At 41.2% G+C, this 15509-nt stretch overlaps 1 protein-coding gene and 1 long non-coding RNA gene across 10 annotated transcripts; one reads left to right on the top strand and one right to left on the bottom strand.

Annotated features, from left to right (window-relative positions):
* The first annotated feature begins 555 nt into the window (after positions 1 to 555).
* On the top strand, positions 556 to 1197 carry LOC138908518 (uncharacterized). Its single transcript, XM_070199189.1, has one exon. The coding sequence runs from the start codon at positions 556 to 558 to the stop codon at positions 1195 to 1197; it is 642 nt and encodes a 213-aa protein (XP_070055290.1).
* Positions 1198 to 11106: 9909 nt separating this feature from the next.
* Positions 11107 to 15268, bottom strand: LOC104100083 (uncharacterized). Of its 9 annotated transcripts, none has more exons than XR_011414998.1 (5): positions 14828 to 15268; positions 14168 to 14736; positions 13099 to 14115; positions 12415 to 12518; positions 11855 to 12264 (listed from the first exon to the last, which is right to left on the bottom strand). It is a non-coding gene; the product is annotated as an uncharacterized lncRNA (long non-coding RNA). The 9 variants fall into 9 exon arrangements; XR_687138.4 differs by having other exon boundaries at positions 13099 to 13166; positions 14170 to 14736; positions 14828 to 15264; XR_011415002.1 differs by lacking the exon at positions 11855 to 12264 and adding an exon at positions 11107 to 11550 and having other exon boundaries at positions 13099 to 14736.
* Positions 15269 to 15509: the final 241 nt, after the last annotated feature.

Below are 15509 nucleotides of genomic sequence, written 5' to 3' on the forward strand. Positions count from 1 at the left end.
GAACAAATGGTGGGTATATCTGAAGGGACCAGCTTTGAAGCTCTTCGAACTGAGGAGAACGCCCCAAGTGACTCATTTGGGGCAATAGTAATCGGAGACTCGCCTACTCTCCCTGCTTTTTCCGAAGGGGCGATTCAGGAAGCCCGAGCTTTGGGGACCCTCGAGGTAGACAGAGCTCATGAGGGAGAGGACCCCTTCCGTGATTTGTTTAAAGGTATCGAGGATGCTGCCGGCCTGAGTGATGCATCGGGTCTTTTCTTCGAGGCTCAACGTGCCCTGAATCGGGTAAGTCTTGACTCCCTTTGTTGATGTCATATTCTTCCATTTTCTGCCTATTTGTTTTTTCTCTTTTTCATATAGGCTTTAACTCTTCATCAGGAGGCGTTTTCCAAGTCTCGGGCAGAGCTGAACTGATGTGAGGCTGACTTCCGAGGGCTTTCGGAGGAGAGAAATGCCCTCAAACTTCTTAGTGGACAGAAAAAGGAAGAGATCAAAGATCTTCGAGCCGAGTTGGCCAAGGCTCACCAAGATCAGACAGACTTGATCGAGTAGGTTATGAAAATCTTAAAATCTCACGGGATCGATTCGGGAACAGTGGCTAACATTTCAGTCTCACAGCTGCAGCAGAAGATCGAGAGTATCGAGCAGTTCCGTGAGGAGGTCAACACGATAAAGGCGGAGTCTTTGGGGTGGAAAGAAGGTATGGACTGCTTTGCTTCAGAAAAAGAGGTTGCTCGAGCCCAATTATCATCGGTCGAAAGTCAACTTCAAGGCATGAAGGAGAAGAGCTCGACTCAAGCAAGGAAAATAGAGGCGTTCGAGGCTAGGTTGGCTTCTGAACTTGCCAAGGCCAAATCTGAAGCCGAAAATGCAAAGGCCGAGGCGGATGCGATCGTAGCCGTCTATCAGGCCGATGCTGAAGTCCAAGCGAGTGAGGCATCCGAGACCGCTCAAACTCAAGCATATTGGATTGTTGAACTTACCAAATGCCAATCTCGAAGGAAAACCCTCGAGGAGATTCACGCTCGAGGTTTCGATCTTACCAACGAGATAGCAGAGGCTAGAGAGCATGAAGCCGAAGCTAGAGCGCTGGCCACTTCCGATGATGATGATGATGAAGGCAGCAAGAGCGGGTCCGAGAATGGGGAAGACATCGATGTAGAAGAAGCTGCCCCCGGAGGTGATCAGGAACCTTAGGATTTTTCACTTTTGATCTTTTGTATAGGATCCTGATCGGACCTTGTAAATATTCATACATATAAAGTTCTCTTTCCTTTCTGACTTGTCGTTATTTCTTTTATGCCTTGTGAAAGTTTTGTTCATAAGTTCGAGGCTTAGGCATTTTGATCGAAACCGAACTAGTGTAGTTTTTATAATCGAGTGAGTACTTGATCGAACTCGGAATAGGGTGACCCTTAGGTTTTAATTGAGTGAGGATGATTTCTTTGAACTAAAAAATAAACTGGCAATTTAGGCTCTTGAGTTAAGCCGATATGGTCATGGCAAAAAGAATGGCTTTCTCCCCTTTTCGGCTTGAAAAGTTTATTGTTTAATCATATAAATTATGTCGTGCCTTAACATAAAATAAATATTTTCTCGAGAATTCGAACGGTTCCGTACCCATTAGGATTTTCAAGGGTCGATATTATCGAGACCCTTTGTTTCGTAATGCCTTAGCATAAAATAAAGGATTAGTTCGAGAGTTCGAACGCTTTTGTATCCATTAAGGTTTTCGAGGGTCAATTTTATCGAGACCCTTAGAAATTTAGTTGAGGGTAGCCTTTTTTAGCCGGTTTGTGAAAATATTCGAAGGCCTGTTTAATAACGGAAATCGGACGTCTCCGAACCGTATTGATTTGGCCGTAGCCTTTAACTTGGGATTCACCTTTTGGGCTTATTCCCTTGTTATACTTCGAACTTGTTCAAAGTATCAGTCCCCGAGTGGGGTGGCCGTGGCCCATAAAATTGAGGATTGCCCTTTTAAAGTCTTACGATCTCGAGGTTTAGTGAATTGATTGTGTCGATTATTTTGGCGACAATCCCCGAGTATCGGGTAAATTGCTTGAACTTCAGTTGTGATCGGCCCTTGAGCCAGTTTCCACCATAGATCATGTATGAAATTGTAAAGTATAAATATTTCTAAATCATGGAGCATCTTGTAAGGAAAAAAAATACTTCTTCCAATAGATTATACATGCGTACATGTTTTTCCATTTTAGGGCTCGAGTAATCTACATGGACATGGTTCATTTGACTGTTTGGTCCTCTACAAAATTTACCTAACGAGACCCTATTGACACAAAGTATTTTTCTTGTAGCTATCCAAGGGTGATGCCCCCCAGAATTCGAGGTTGATTGTAAAGGAACCCCGGATACTGTTGAATTGTTCTAAGTTAGCACGAACAATGGTTGCCTCGTTAAAAACCTTGCCGGAAAAACCCATTTGGGACAAAAATCGGTTGAAGAAAAAAGAGTGCAACGCGTGCTTTCAGACCTAAGGGCTTTATGTTGAAGGATGCTCTAATGTCTCTCATAAAACGCCTGTAATTGGTTAGCATAAAATTTTAATAAAAACGGAGAAGGTCATACCTTAGCAATAATATCGTTTGAGGAGTGATACGTTCCAATTATTTGACAATTGTTCGGCGTTCATCGTGCCAAGTTTGTAAGATCCTTTTCCGACGATATCGAGGATCTGATATGGTCCCTCCCAATTTGGGCCGAGTTTTCCTTCGTTTGGGTCTCGAGTATTGAGGGTGGCCTTTCTCAGTACTAACTCCGCGGTTCTAAAATGTCAAAAATTGGCTCTTCGGTTGTAGTACTTGTAACACCCCAGAAAATTATGAAGTATTTCAGTGTAAAGTCCCGTAATTTACGCAAATGAAATCAAGGTTTTGTGGTGCCGGAGTAGGCTTACGTGGCGGAAAAGCGCGTTTATGCGGTCGCATAATCACTCTACGGACCGCATAATGGCCGCAGAGTGAAGCAGTAAGTTTGGCCAACTTGAGGTCCGTTTTGCGGTCGATTATGCGACCGTATAATCGATATGCGGACCACATATCGGTCGCATAATCCATCTTGGGTTTTTGCGGAGGGAGTTCTGCGGTGCATTATACGACCGCAGAACAAGTATGCGGATCACATACTGGTTGCATACCTGGGCCGAAAGTTCAGGCCCCTGAGGGCCATTTCTGCGGTCACTTTACGGACCGCATAACCATTATGCGGTCGCATATGCGACCGCAGACCTGTGTCGGGGCACCCATTTTCTTAATTTAAAACCCGACCCCCATTCCGTTAAAATACCCCTTTAGTCTATTTTGAAGCTCATTTCTGATATTTCTAGTGTGTGAGAGAGAGAGGGGGTTCTAGAGGGAGGGCCTAATTTTCATCAATTGATCTTCAACCATCACTCAGAGCCTTGGAAATATTCAAGTAGAGCACCAAAATTCTTCACCCTAAAAGATAAGGCTTCATCACCCCAGCTCTTAATTTCAAACATAGTTATAATGGGGTATTAGTGTGATACTTCATGGGTATGAAGGTGGTTCATCTTGCATGCATGTTATAAAGAGTGTGGGAAAAATAAAAAGTGAACTAGAACCATGAACGTTTTTCTAATTTTGGGTTCAATTTGTATATTGCTAAAATCGATTGAGGTTACTAAGGGTTCCGGATAATTGTAGAGTCTAAAGAAGCGCGATTGAGGTATGTTGGCTAAACTTTCTCTCTTGGAATTGAATTCCATAATGTTTCTGTAAGTTTCAAAATGTGGATTACGTATTAAAAGGTTATGGCTTTGAGTCGTGTTTCAATGAAAGATAGAATTATCTAAAAGCTTTTGTACTAAATTCATGCCCATTAGTGGTTGTTTTAACTAATACTTTGATTTATAAATATATCCAGTGTGATTCGAGTTCTATATACTCATGTGTTGAAATTGTACATTGTCATTTCTGGGAGAGAGTATTGCAAGAGTAAATGGTGTATTGACTGTTTATGATTTTTCATGTGTATTTCTATTGTTGGTTGGTATGCTTCATTCTTTGGGAAGAAACCATTTGTGTTTGAAGTTTCCATTTCAAATGGATTTGAAGTATATAATTTTTAAAATATCCTATATGCTGATACTTGATGGTGATCTTTGAAATTGAAAGAGGTGAAAGTGTGGAATATGAAATACGGCCATTGTGCCAGGAATAAACAATCTTGTGAATGGCCTAATGAGCCAAGGAAATATTATCGTTGTGAATGACTGGAAATACTAATGAGAATTCATACAATGTGAAAGATGTTGAGGTGAGTACAATTGTATTTATGATATTTCAGTTTGCAAATCAAATCAAAACTATTTTTGGGAGCATCATTAGCAATACCGAGGAAGGGTGGGTCATAAGGCCCACAACTGAAACTACATGTGCTGGTGTAGGGGTGGATTGTGATATTATTCCCCTTAATTGGGATGAAACCAGAACCTTGTGGATTGAAAAAGTCAACCCGCACGGCATATGTGGGAAGGCGGCCTAGCTGATCGAGTGGAGATCAGACGCCATATTGCGCATATGGTGGTACTACTCTTGGTAACAACTTTCTTTCGCATCACATGTCAAACCACATTGTTCGTGGGGAGATGGCCTAGCCGATCGGGCGTGATCGGACTCCGTGCTAACAAAGACGGTGGTATATCGGTGCTAATGATCTCCCAACCAAAATTATATATGAAGTTTGTATTTTGAAAATTATTATGTTTTAACTGGACGTTTGGATATTGTTGGTTGTGACTTGATGTTCCTATGTGTTGCCTTTTCTTATATGGGCATTCTATTTTGAAAGAGGATTTTTAGCCATATATACTAGTGTTATTCGACAGTACTAACGCCCCTTTTGCCGGGGGAGCTGCATCTTTAATGGATGCAGGTGGTTCTTCAGCAGGCGGCATTGATCAGTGATAGCAGTACACTCTTTTCAGCTGATTTGGTGAGCCTCACTTCATTTCGGGGTCATGTATCTTTTGTTTCTCATGTACAGTGTTTTGAGGTATAGCCGGGGCCTTGTTGCCGGTATTTCCATTATTACTCTTCTATTGTATTTAGAGGCTCCGTAGACAGGTTGTGGGTTATGGTTGTTTGGGAATTAAACTAGAAATATTGGTATTTGGAAATTATGTTTTTCATTAATCCTATAAACTCGTAATGTTTTGGAAATTATGAATGAAGCTACTAATGGGAATGAAAAAGAAGTTGTTAATAAAATTTTTTCAGTGATTGATTAATGGAGTACATCTCCTCTTTATTCATGGATTAGTTTGGGTAGAAGTAAGTCTAATAGGCTTGCTCGGCCAGGTTCTCTCGGTTGAGCGCCGGTCGCGTTCCCTGAGTTTGGGGCGTGACAGTACCTTTCGATATGTTGCTTCTGTGGGGCCATTCGAACGAGGGCGCTGTCACGTTTTTCATCTAGCAATTCGAGACTTGTATTCATAGCCTCGTGATTCGATTCTTCCATTGCATATCGAAACCTGACGCTAGGTTCCCTGACTTCGACCAGGATTAGAGCTTCGGTGCCATATACTAAAGAGAACAGTGTTGACCCCGTACTGGATTTTGACGTTGTTCGATACGCCCAAAGGACCTCGGGCAATATTTCTCTCCATTTTCCCTTAGCGTCGTTAAACCTTTTATTTAGATTTTGAATGATGGTTTAGTTCGTTGATTCTGCATGTCCGTTCCTACTGGGTGATATGGCGTTGACAAGATCCTTTTGATTTTGTGGTCTTCAAGAAACTTTGTTACTTTGTTGACGATGAATTGCTTTCCATTGTCGCATACGATCTCGGCAGGCATTCTGAATCGACATATAATGTGGTCCCAGATGAAGTCGATAACTTCTTTTTCCCTGACTTTTTCGAAGACCTGTGCTTCAACCCATTTAGAGAAATAGTCAGTCATAAATAAAATGAATTTAGCTTTACCTGGGGCCGATGGTAGAGGGTCGACGATACACATTCCCCATTTCATGAACGGCCATGGGGATAGGACCGAATGGAGATGCTCTCCGAGTTGGTGGATCATCGGCGCATATCTTTGACACTTGTCGCACTTTCGAACGAATTCCTTCGTATCTTTTTCCATATTGGCCTAGTAGTATCCTGCTCCGATGACTTTGTGAACCAATGATTCGGCACCGGAATGATTTTCGCAAGTTCCCTCGTGAATTTTCGGTAGGACGTAGTCGGTGTCTCCAGGACCCAAATATATTGCCAATGGTCCATCGAACATCCTTCTATATAATATTCCATCTTCGCCAATGTGAATCGTGCAGCCTTCGTACGTAGAGTCCTCGATTCCTTAGGATCCGACGGAAGTTTTCCATTCTTTAGGTACTCGATATATTTATTCCTCCAATCCCAGGTTGGACTTGTGGAGTTTATTTAGGCATGGCCTTCTTCGATCACTGACCACGAAAGTTGCACGATAGTCCCCGCGCTAATTTCGTCGTCTTCGACCGGCGACCCCAAATTTGCAAGGGCATCGGCTTCGTTGTTTTGCTCTCGAGGTACATGTCATAGGGTCCATTCTTGAAACCGATGTAGTGTCACCTGTAATTTATCCAAGTATCTCTGCATTCGATCATCTCGAACCTCGAAGGTTCCGTTAACTTGGTTTACCACAAGTAAAGAGTCACATTTGGCTTCGATGGCCTCTGCTCCCAAACTCTTAGCTAACTCGAGACTTGCAATCATGGCCTCATACTCAGCCTCGTTGTTAGTCAACTTGAAAGTTTTGATAGACTGTCTAATTGTATTACTTGTGGGTGACTTCAAAATGATGCCTAGCCCGGATCCCCTCACGTTCGAAGCGTCGTCTGTGAATAGAGTCCACACCCCCGATGTTGTACCCGATTTTAATAATAGTTCTTTTTCGACCTCAGGTATGAGGGCTGGCGTAAAGTCGGCCACGAAGTCTGCTAAGATTTGAGACTTGATGGTCGTTCGGGGTTGATACTCGATATCATACCCGCTGATTTCGACGGCCCATTTGGCCAATCGCCCCAGAGTTCGGCCTTATGCAAAATATTGCGAAGAGGATAAGTGGTCACCACACAAATTGGGTGACATTGAAAATATGATTTTAATTTCCTATAGGCGCTTATTAGGGCAAGTGCCAATTTTTCTAAGTGTGGGTATCGGGTCTCGGCCTCGCCTAGAGTTCGACTAACATAGTAAATAGGAAATTGCGTACCTTACTCTTCTCGAACTAGGACTCCACTTACTGCGATTTCCGAGATTGCTAAGTACAAATAGAGTTGCTCGTCTGCTTTCGGAGTATGAAGCAGTGGCGGGCTCGAGAGGTACCACTTTAACTCTTCCAATGCTTGTTGGCATTCCGGGGTCCATGCAAAGTTGTTCTTCTTTTTGAGCAGTGAGAAGTACTTGTGACTTCTATCTGAAGACTTTGAGATGAATTAGCCTACAGCGGCTATGGGCCCCGTTAATCTTTGTACGGCTTTAACATTATCCACGACTGTGATGTCTTCGATCGCCTTGATATTATCGGGGTTGATTTCGATACCCCGATTTGATACCATAAAGCCGAGGAACTTTCCCGAACCGACCCCGAATGCACACTTCTCCGGTTTGAGTTTCATATTGTATTTCCTTAGTATATCAAAGGTCTCCTGCAAATGTGTCAAATGGTCCTCTGCTCGCAGGGACTTAACTAGCATATCGTCAATATAAACTTCCATTGACTTACCAATTGTTTCTTCGAACATTTGATTTACTAAGCGTTGATAGGTGGCACCAGCATTTTTTAGTCCAAACGGCATTACATTATAACAATAGGTGTCGTACTTAGTGATGAACGAAGTCTTTTCCTGATCCTCCGGGTTCATTTGTATTTGATTGTACCCGGAGTATGCATTGAGAAAACTAAGGATCTCGTGGCCGGCCGTGGCATCGATCATACGATCGATATTCGGCAGAGGAAAAGAGTCTTTAGGACATGCTTTGTTTAAATCTTTATAATCTACGCACATCCTAAGTTTATTTCCCTTTTTAGGAACTACGACTACGTTTGCTAACCATTCGGGATACTTTACCTCCCGAATGGATCCTATTTTGAGAAGTTTGGTTACCTTGTCCTTGATAAATGCATGTTTTACCTCGGACTAGGGTCTTCTCTTTTGTTTTACCGGGCAGAACTTCGGGTCCAAGCTCAGTCGATGTGTAGCGATTTCCGGTGGGATCTCTATCATATCTAAATGGGACCAAGCAAAAAAATCCATATTATTGATAAAAAATTTAATGAGTTTTTCCCTGAGCTCGGGGGTAACCCCGTTCCCACGTATACCTTTCGGTCGGGTAGATGCCCGATCATTACGACCTGCTCCAGCTCCTCGACCGTTGATTTGGTGGCGTCGGAATCCTCGGGGATTATGAAGGATCGAGGGATCCAATAGTCATCGTCCTCGTCTGTTCCCTGCTTCTCCGATTGAGTCGAGGCTGGCAGCTGTGGTTGCTATTTAGCTTCTTGTTTTCCTTTGGACTCTGATCCTTTTGTTGACGAAAGTGCCGATATCGGTAACACTTCGTCGACTGCGAACATCTCTTTGGCAGCGTGTTGTTCCCCGTACACTATTTTTATTCCATCCAGTGTTGGGAACTTCAGCATTTGGTGAAGTGTTGAAGGGACTGCCCTCATATTGTGAATCAAGGGTCTTCCGAACAGGGCACTATATCTCATATCGCCTTCGATCACATGGAACTTGGTTTCTTGGATAGTCCCAGCTATATTTACTGGTAAAATGATTTCTCCTTTAGTCGTTTTACTTACCATGTTGAAACCATTGAGAACTCGTGTTGCCGGCACGATCTGATCTTGTAGGCCGATTTGCTCCACAACCCTCGATCAAATAATATTGGCCGAGCTTCCTGGATCAAGTAAAACACGTTTAACCTGAATTTTATTCATAAGGATAGAGATTACCAATGCATCATTGTGGGGTTGTGAGATCCCTTCTGCTTCCTCATCGTTGAATGATAAAGTGCCTTCTGGCACATAGTCTCGAGTTCGTTTTTCCCTGGTGATCGATACCTTAGTGCGTTTGAAAACGGGCCCTTGTGGAATATCGATCCCACCAACGATCATGTGAATCACATGTTGTGGTTCTTCCTGCTCGTTTTTCCTGTTTGCATCTCGCTCATACTCTTGTTCTTCAGCTTATTGTATTTTTATTGTCCTTGAATCAACCAGTTCGAGGGTACTTCAACTCAAGAGCTGAGTTCTATTCAAACACTGGTTTGATTTACTTTATTGCACAATTCTATCATTAATTTATATATATTTCAATTTGTATTAAGTGAAATCACGTATCCTTAAATCCACATAAGTTTAATTGTTATCCAATTTTAAGGGTAAACAGTTTGGCGCCCGTCGTGGGGCTAAGGATAATAGTGATTGCTAAATACTGATTTTAATAACACACACAACTTTACGCTTGTTCTTGTAAGTATTTTTGTTTTCAGGAAAAAAAAACATGTCAAACTCACAAACAACACCCGCACATGGTGACAACGGTTTCAGATTTCACGGGGAGAACGACAATATAGCCGCCCTAGGAATCGAGGTGCCTCAGGCTGATCTCGAGGGAGTACCAATTGCAAACCCCATCGACGTCAGTTCACATATTGCCCTAAATACAAATTTGGGCGCTGATCCCGAAGGTAGCGTACGCAGGAAAGGTCGATCTGGTGGTCGAGGTACGCAGGGCGGAGGAGATGGTGGAGTCAGCCTCCAATTGATATTTGAAATGTTATAGGCTCAACAAACCGTTATAGCGCAACTACAAAGCGCCGAGTGGGGTAGAACCAGAAGTCGTCCACAGGATTGAGCAAGTGTCGGAAAGGTCGAATGCCAATGAATCGGGGACTGACCTCGTCATTATGAAAATGCTCGAGCAGCTCACTTAACGAATTGAAACGGGAGAAAATAAAATCGAGGCAAATGACAAGAAAGTAGAGACATATAACTCCCGGGTTGACCAAATATCGGGGGCGCCACCAATTTTAAAGGGTATGGACTCGAAGAAGTTTGTGCAGAACCCGTTCCCCCCAAGTGCGGCCCCGAAGCCCATTTCGAAGAAATTTCGCATGCCGGAAATCCCCAAGTACAATGGGACCACCGGTCCAAATAAGCATGCCACCTCCTATACATGTGCGATAAAAGGAAATGATTTAGAAGATGATGAGATCGAATCGGTTTTACAAAAGAAATTTGGAGAAACTCTATCGAAGGGGGAAATGATATGGTAACACAATCTGCCACCTAATTCCATCGATTCCTTCGCCATGCTTGCAAACTTTTTCGTAAAGGCACACGCCGGAGCAATAAAGGTTGCGACTAGGAAGTCGAACCTCTTCAAGGTAAAGCAGAAAGATAACGAAATATTGAAGGAGTTCGTATTTCGGTTCCCGATGGAATGCATGGAACTACTACCAGTCACAGACGATTGGACTGTTCAAGCTTTTACTCAAGGTTTGAACGATTGGAGTTCGGTGGCCTCACGACAGCTAAAGCAGAATTTAATTGAATACCCAGCGGTAACCTGGGCCGATGTACATAATCGATACCAGTCGAAGATCATGGTCGAGGATGATCAATTAGGGACCCTTTCCGGTTCCGCTTATCCTGTCAGGCCCGTTGGAAGAACTCAGAGAGATATCGACAGAGAACCTCGGTCGAACAGAGATCGATATCAACCATACAATGCAGATCGTAGAAACAGAGCTCTCGAGGGCTCATGAACAAAAACGGTTTCGATAAATGTGCCGATCCCACAGAGGCACCACGATTATCAGAATACAACTTCAACATCGACACATCAGGTATTGTGTCAGCCACTGGGAGAATCAAAGATACTAGATGGCCCAGGCCCATACAGACCGATCCACCCCAAAGGAACCCCAGTCAAATATGTAAATACCATGGTACGCATGGTCACAGAACCGAAGACTGCAGACAACTAAGGGAGGAGGTGGACCGTCTATTCAATGAGGGTCACCTTCGAGAGTTCTTGAGCGACCGAGCTAAAAATCATTTTAGAAAAATTATATTGCTTTTTGTCTAAGTCGTTTCTACAAATGGTTAGAACTCTCCCTTTATATAGTAGAGGAATTCTATATATGGTACAATTCTAATTACAGAAGAAAATCCCATTGATTAACTAAACAACCGTTCTTGATTCGATCCGTTTCGAAATTTCTGCCATGATCTTCGACCAGTCGGGGATATCTCGCTTTTCCATTATTATGCTATCTTCGGTATTGCTCGATGTCTGTCTCGTTTGGTCTTGATTGTTGTCGGCCTCGATCTTGGTACCTTGTCTTCGTGCCTCGATTCGATCCACTTCGGAGTCATCCTTTGATGCAAACTCCCGGTCGGTCAAACAGTAAAATCGTGTGGGCCCGATTTTAACCGTATACGCCGTACAAGAGAAAATCGATACCACCATTTAAATTGGTTGCAGTGAGAGAAATATCAACTCAAATGAGCCCTCTAAGATAAAAGTAAATGGATACAGATAACATTAACAAATAGCAGCTGGTCTACTTTGTGGTAATTGCCAGTGAAGCAGGAGAATGTATAGGTCAATGCTATGCTGACAAGCTCATTTAGAAAATCATAATAACATATTTCAATTAACACAAACAAGAGATTACTCCTTGTGTCTGAAATTTCACTCATTATGACACTCTTATCTGAAATATGTTGCACTTCAACTCTCCAGGAGCCTTGAAAACAGCCAAACATATAAAAAAAAATTACACACACAAAGAAGACTTCATTTGGAGACTACAGGAAGGAAATATTTTTATGCCATGTTAATAGTTCAATAAGCCTAAGGGAAGTTTACTTGTAACAGACTATTTCTGCATGGAGTTAATGTTCACGGTCCATTTCACAACAAATGGACATATTATCTACATATTTGCAAGAGCATGGGACAATAGGATCTTTACAACAGAAACAGGTACACAATGAGATGCAAGGCATCATTAGATGACTTAAATTTTCTCTTAGTTTAGATCATCCTGGTAAAACTCCTGTAATTGGCTCCATGATTACCTACTCCCCCGTTGTTTCCGCCACCGATCTCAAAGCGCTTTGATAAATTTTATCTGGACTCCTCTTTTGTCCCAATGGATCTTTAAGTATAAGTTCTGTAAAGTTACATGTCGGTTCAGAGATGGTTTTTGGTGGTCGGAAGCTGTCACCATCAATAACCCAAGCAACGGTTAGACATAGTAAAAAAATTTATCTAGACAGGTTGATCTAGTCAAGTATATATTTGCACAATACAGGGATGAAAGTGACTCTCCAATAACTATTTGACTCAAAATTTAAATGGATTCTCTACCTTAGGTTTTGAGTATGATTTAATATTTTACAACTTGATGTAAGTCATCCCAATGGCTACATTTCCACAATATTATATATTTAATTGTCCACCTGAATCATGTTCTGCAAAATAACCCAATCCCGAGTCAGTCTCGCCACAAGAAAATGCCTACATGTTCAAAAAGTTTCTCCATAAAGTAAGAGTATTATTCGTAACCATAACATGAAGGCATTGGGATTGGGTGATCTTCATCAATATGATATGTTTTTTCATAGATGCGGAGCACACAAAAGATATATTGTCACTGAATTTAAAAAAAATGGCCAACAATGATCATCAATAACAACCGACCATAAAAATATAGCATAATCATTATATTTATTCTACAACGATGACTAAAAAAAGGATAAAAGAAATAAAGAAAGAAGGTTGAGCTTACTCCCATGGAAACTAACAACTAAAAGTCCCAAACTTTAAGCTATTAGAAAATAAGTTTCTGTGAAGCAGAAGAATCCCAGATTCTCATTGTACATAGCTTAGCTTAAAACAAATTTTAAGCCTAAAGAAATACACAAGATTAAAGAGAGAAGCTACGTTTGCTCTCCTTGAATGCTAATAACAAATTTCAAGGAATTCACTGTCTTGGGGAGGCATGGAGTTTCACAGACACCGGGCGGGGGAGAAAAGAGCAGGAAATCTTACCCAAGTTATGTCTAGATCTCTTTTAAATCACCTTCAAGTCAATTCTCTTCCATTAATGTTGGAGTTAGCTGCAGAAATAGAGTAAAATCTCAGCCCTACTTAGCATCACTTTGTATACTTTTGCTTTATTAGAAAGAAAAAAAAAAGGGAAAAAACATTGATTCGCATAAACAAAAATAATTGGTTGCACCATACATAAGGCAAGACTTTCAGATAGGCAAGCAAGACTATGCAGTAGCTTTAAAGTGAATTTCACACAATGAACTCATAGTGGGACAATACATACACCACTTAATCGACATATGCAGAGGAGAGGCAAGCTTTCAAGTTTCCCCGGAGTAATCAGGATAACAGATAATTTCTATATGCTAAACTATGCATTTTTAGCGCATCTAGATTACACAACTTATTTATTTACACTACGAATAAATAAATTCAATGTCTAAAGCATGTCTCCTTTGCTTAGACACTGCAATGTCTCCTTTGCTTCCTGAAGCATCTTCTTCAATGTCTCCTTTGCTTCCTGCAGCATCTTTTTTAGTCTCAAGAGTTTGGTTCACATCATCAAAAAAATTTCAGGTGTGATAACACTATGGCCTGAAGCTTCAATAATCGCCCATTGGACCATAGTTGGTACCCCGAGGGCCCTTTTGCTTTAGTAGGACAATTACTCCCCACATTTACAACTTGATCTTAAATGTGGCATTTTCTTGGTAACCACTAACCATGTATAGCCATTGTTCTGTTTCTCATTATATTCCTATGTATCCATCAAGCATACACCCTAAGAAAGGGTTATGATCCATCTATTTGCACATGTAATAGAGCAGGATAATGTTGTCCTCGTGCTAGCAGTAAACTGATCATCAAAAAAGCGTTTTCCACCATACCACCATCTTTTGACATGAATTTAAGCCAAAACTTTAACCACAGGTGACCGAGTATAATCTCTATTGGTATTCTGTGAAATGATTATCAAACTCTATAAGAGGTGACTATAAATTGAAAATAAATAGACTGCTGGAAATGTAAGATTTTCTAATGCAGTCATCTTAATGCTTCATTTCACACCTGGAAAAAAAAAAAGAATCCAACAAGATCGTAACTTAGTTTCCTTGTGATCATTGATTCAACACAAGACTCATTCCATTGAAACCTGCTCAACCTCATCATCCATATTATTGACAACAAGTTTACCATTTTCATGATCATTGTAGGAGCATATAAGATGGAGCAATGTCTGCAAAGCGACATTTGATGATGTCCCCTCAAGATTGATCCAGCGAGCACAATCCTCAAAACTTGGTCCATTCTTTTGTAGTGAAATTTTTACTTGAACAAGGCATTGCTTTGTGATGGTATTCAAATGAAATTTGAAACAAACATGTGAAAATATAAAATTTCTAGCAAACCTCGCAAAGGAACCGAGAGTTTTTTTTTAACCCGAACCTAAGCCATCTGAAATGAACCAATTTTAACAGCCTTTGCTAGCTTGATGCAGATGGTAAAAGTTCATCGGTCCAACACGATGATTTTCTGAGCAAGTCAAACTGCCTTTGCGTACTTGATTTGTAGCAGCGCCCCTTGATTTTCCTTCTTGCTTTAATATATGCAATATTTTTTTAGGCCTAATCACACCTAGAAGCGTTGTATTATTGGATTATTACATGTTAATGTTCGAGATTTGATACTTATAAAAGATTTTTACTGCAAGTGAGGCGAAACTTACCAATGGTAGGATCAATATCTTCAAAGTAATCACTATCTGGAGACGACAATGAGCGATTCCTTCCTTCAAACAGTCAAATCCGTTTTCGAAACCATAGAATTCACCTAAGCCGCTAAATATTATATTTAATGAATAGCTCAAAGCCCATATATGCTGTTTGCAGCAAAGCCAATAAATAGTAAGATGAAGAACAAAAGGACGATAAAGCAGGCGCTTTGCCCATTCGTCTGCCTATTAGGGTTTATTTGTCAAATCCTCGATGAAAAAGACGAAAGAGACAAAGAGGAGAGAGAGAGGTTGGTCGACTGAAAACTGTAGTTGTCAACACGTGTTGATCAAAAGCTAAAAATAACCCCGAAGCAGAATGGCGAATTCCTAAAATAAACCCAGGACGACGAAGAGGCCCCTAACTCTCGCTTCCTATTTGTATTTTGGATAAAATTGAGAAAAAATTATTATTTGAATCCGATACTTCATAGTTCTGACTCAATTCATTGATCGTCAGGGCACACCCTTAATTGTAACCTTTCTTTTACTATTTTTTAATCTTTCTCTTTAATGACTTTTGGATTATAAATTTTGGTTCGTCATTATGACGTATAAAGAGGAAGAACAAGAGCACACTACTTTATTGGAAGAAAGACGTTTTCACGAAAATCCCCTTCTATAATTAGCTTTACAA

This window comes from Nicotiana tomentosiformis, chromosome 3 (assembly GCF_000390325.3).
Source record: "Nicotiana tomentosiformis chromosome 3, ASM39032v3, whole genome shotgun sequence".
Lineage (NCBI taxonomy): Eukaryota > Viridiplantae > Streptophyta > Magnoliopsida > Solanales > Solanaceae > Nicotiana > Nicotiana tomentosiformis.

Coding starts and splice junctions, on each gene's coding strand:
- LOC138908518 (XM_070199189.1), top strand. CDS start 556: ATGAAAATCTTAAAATCTCACGGGATCGATTCGGGAACAGTGGCTAAC.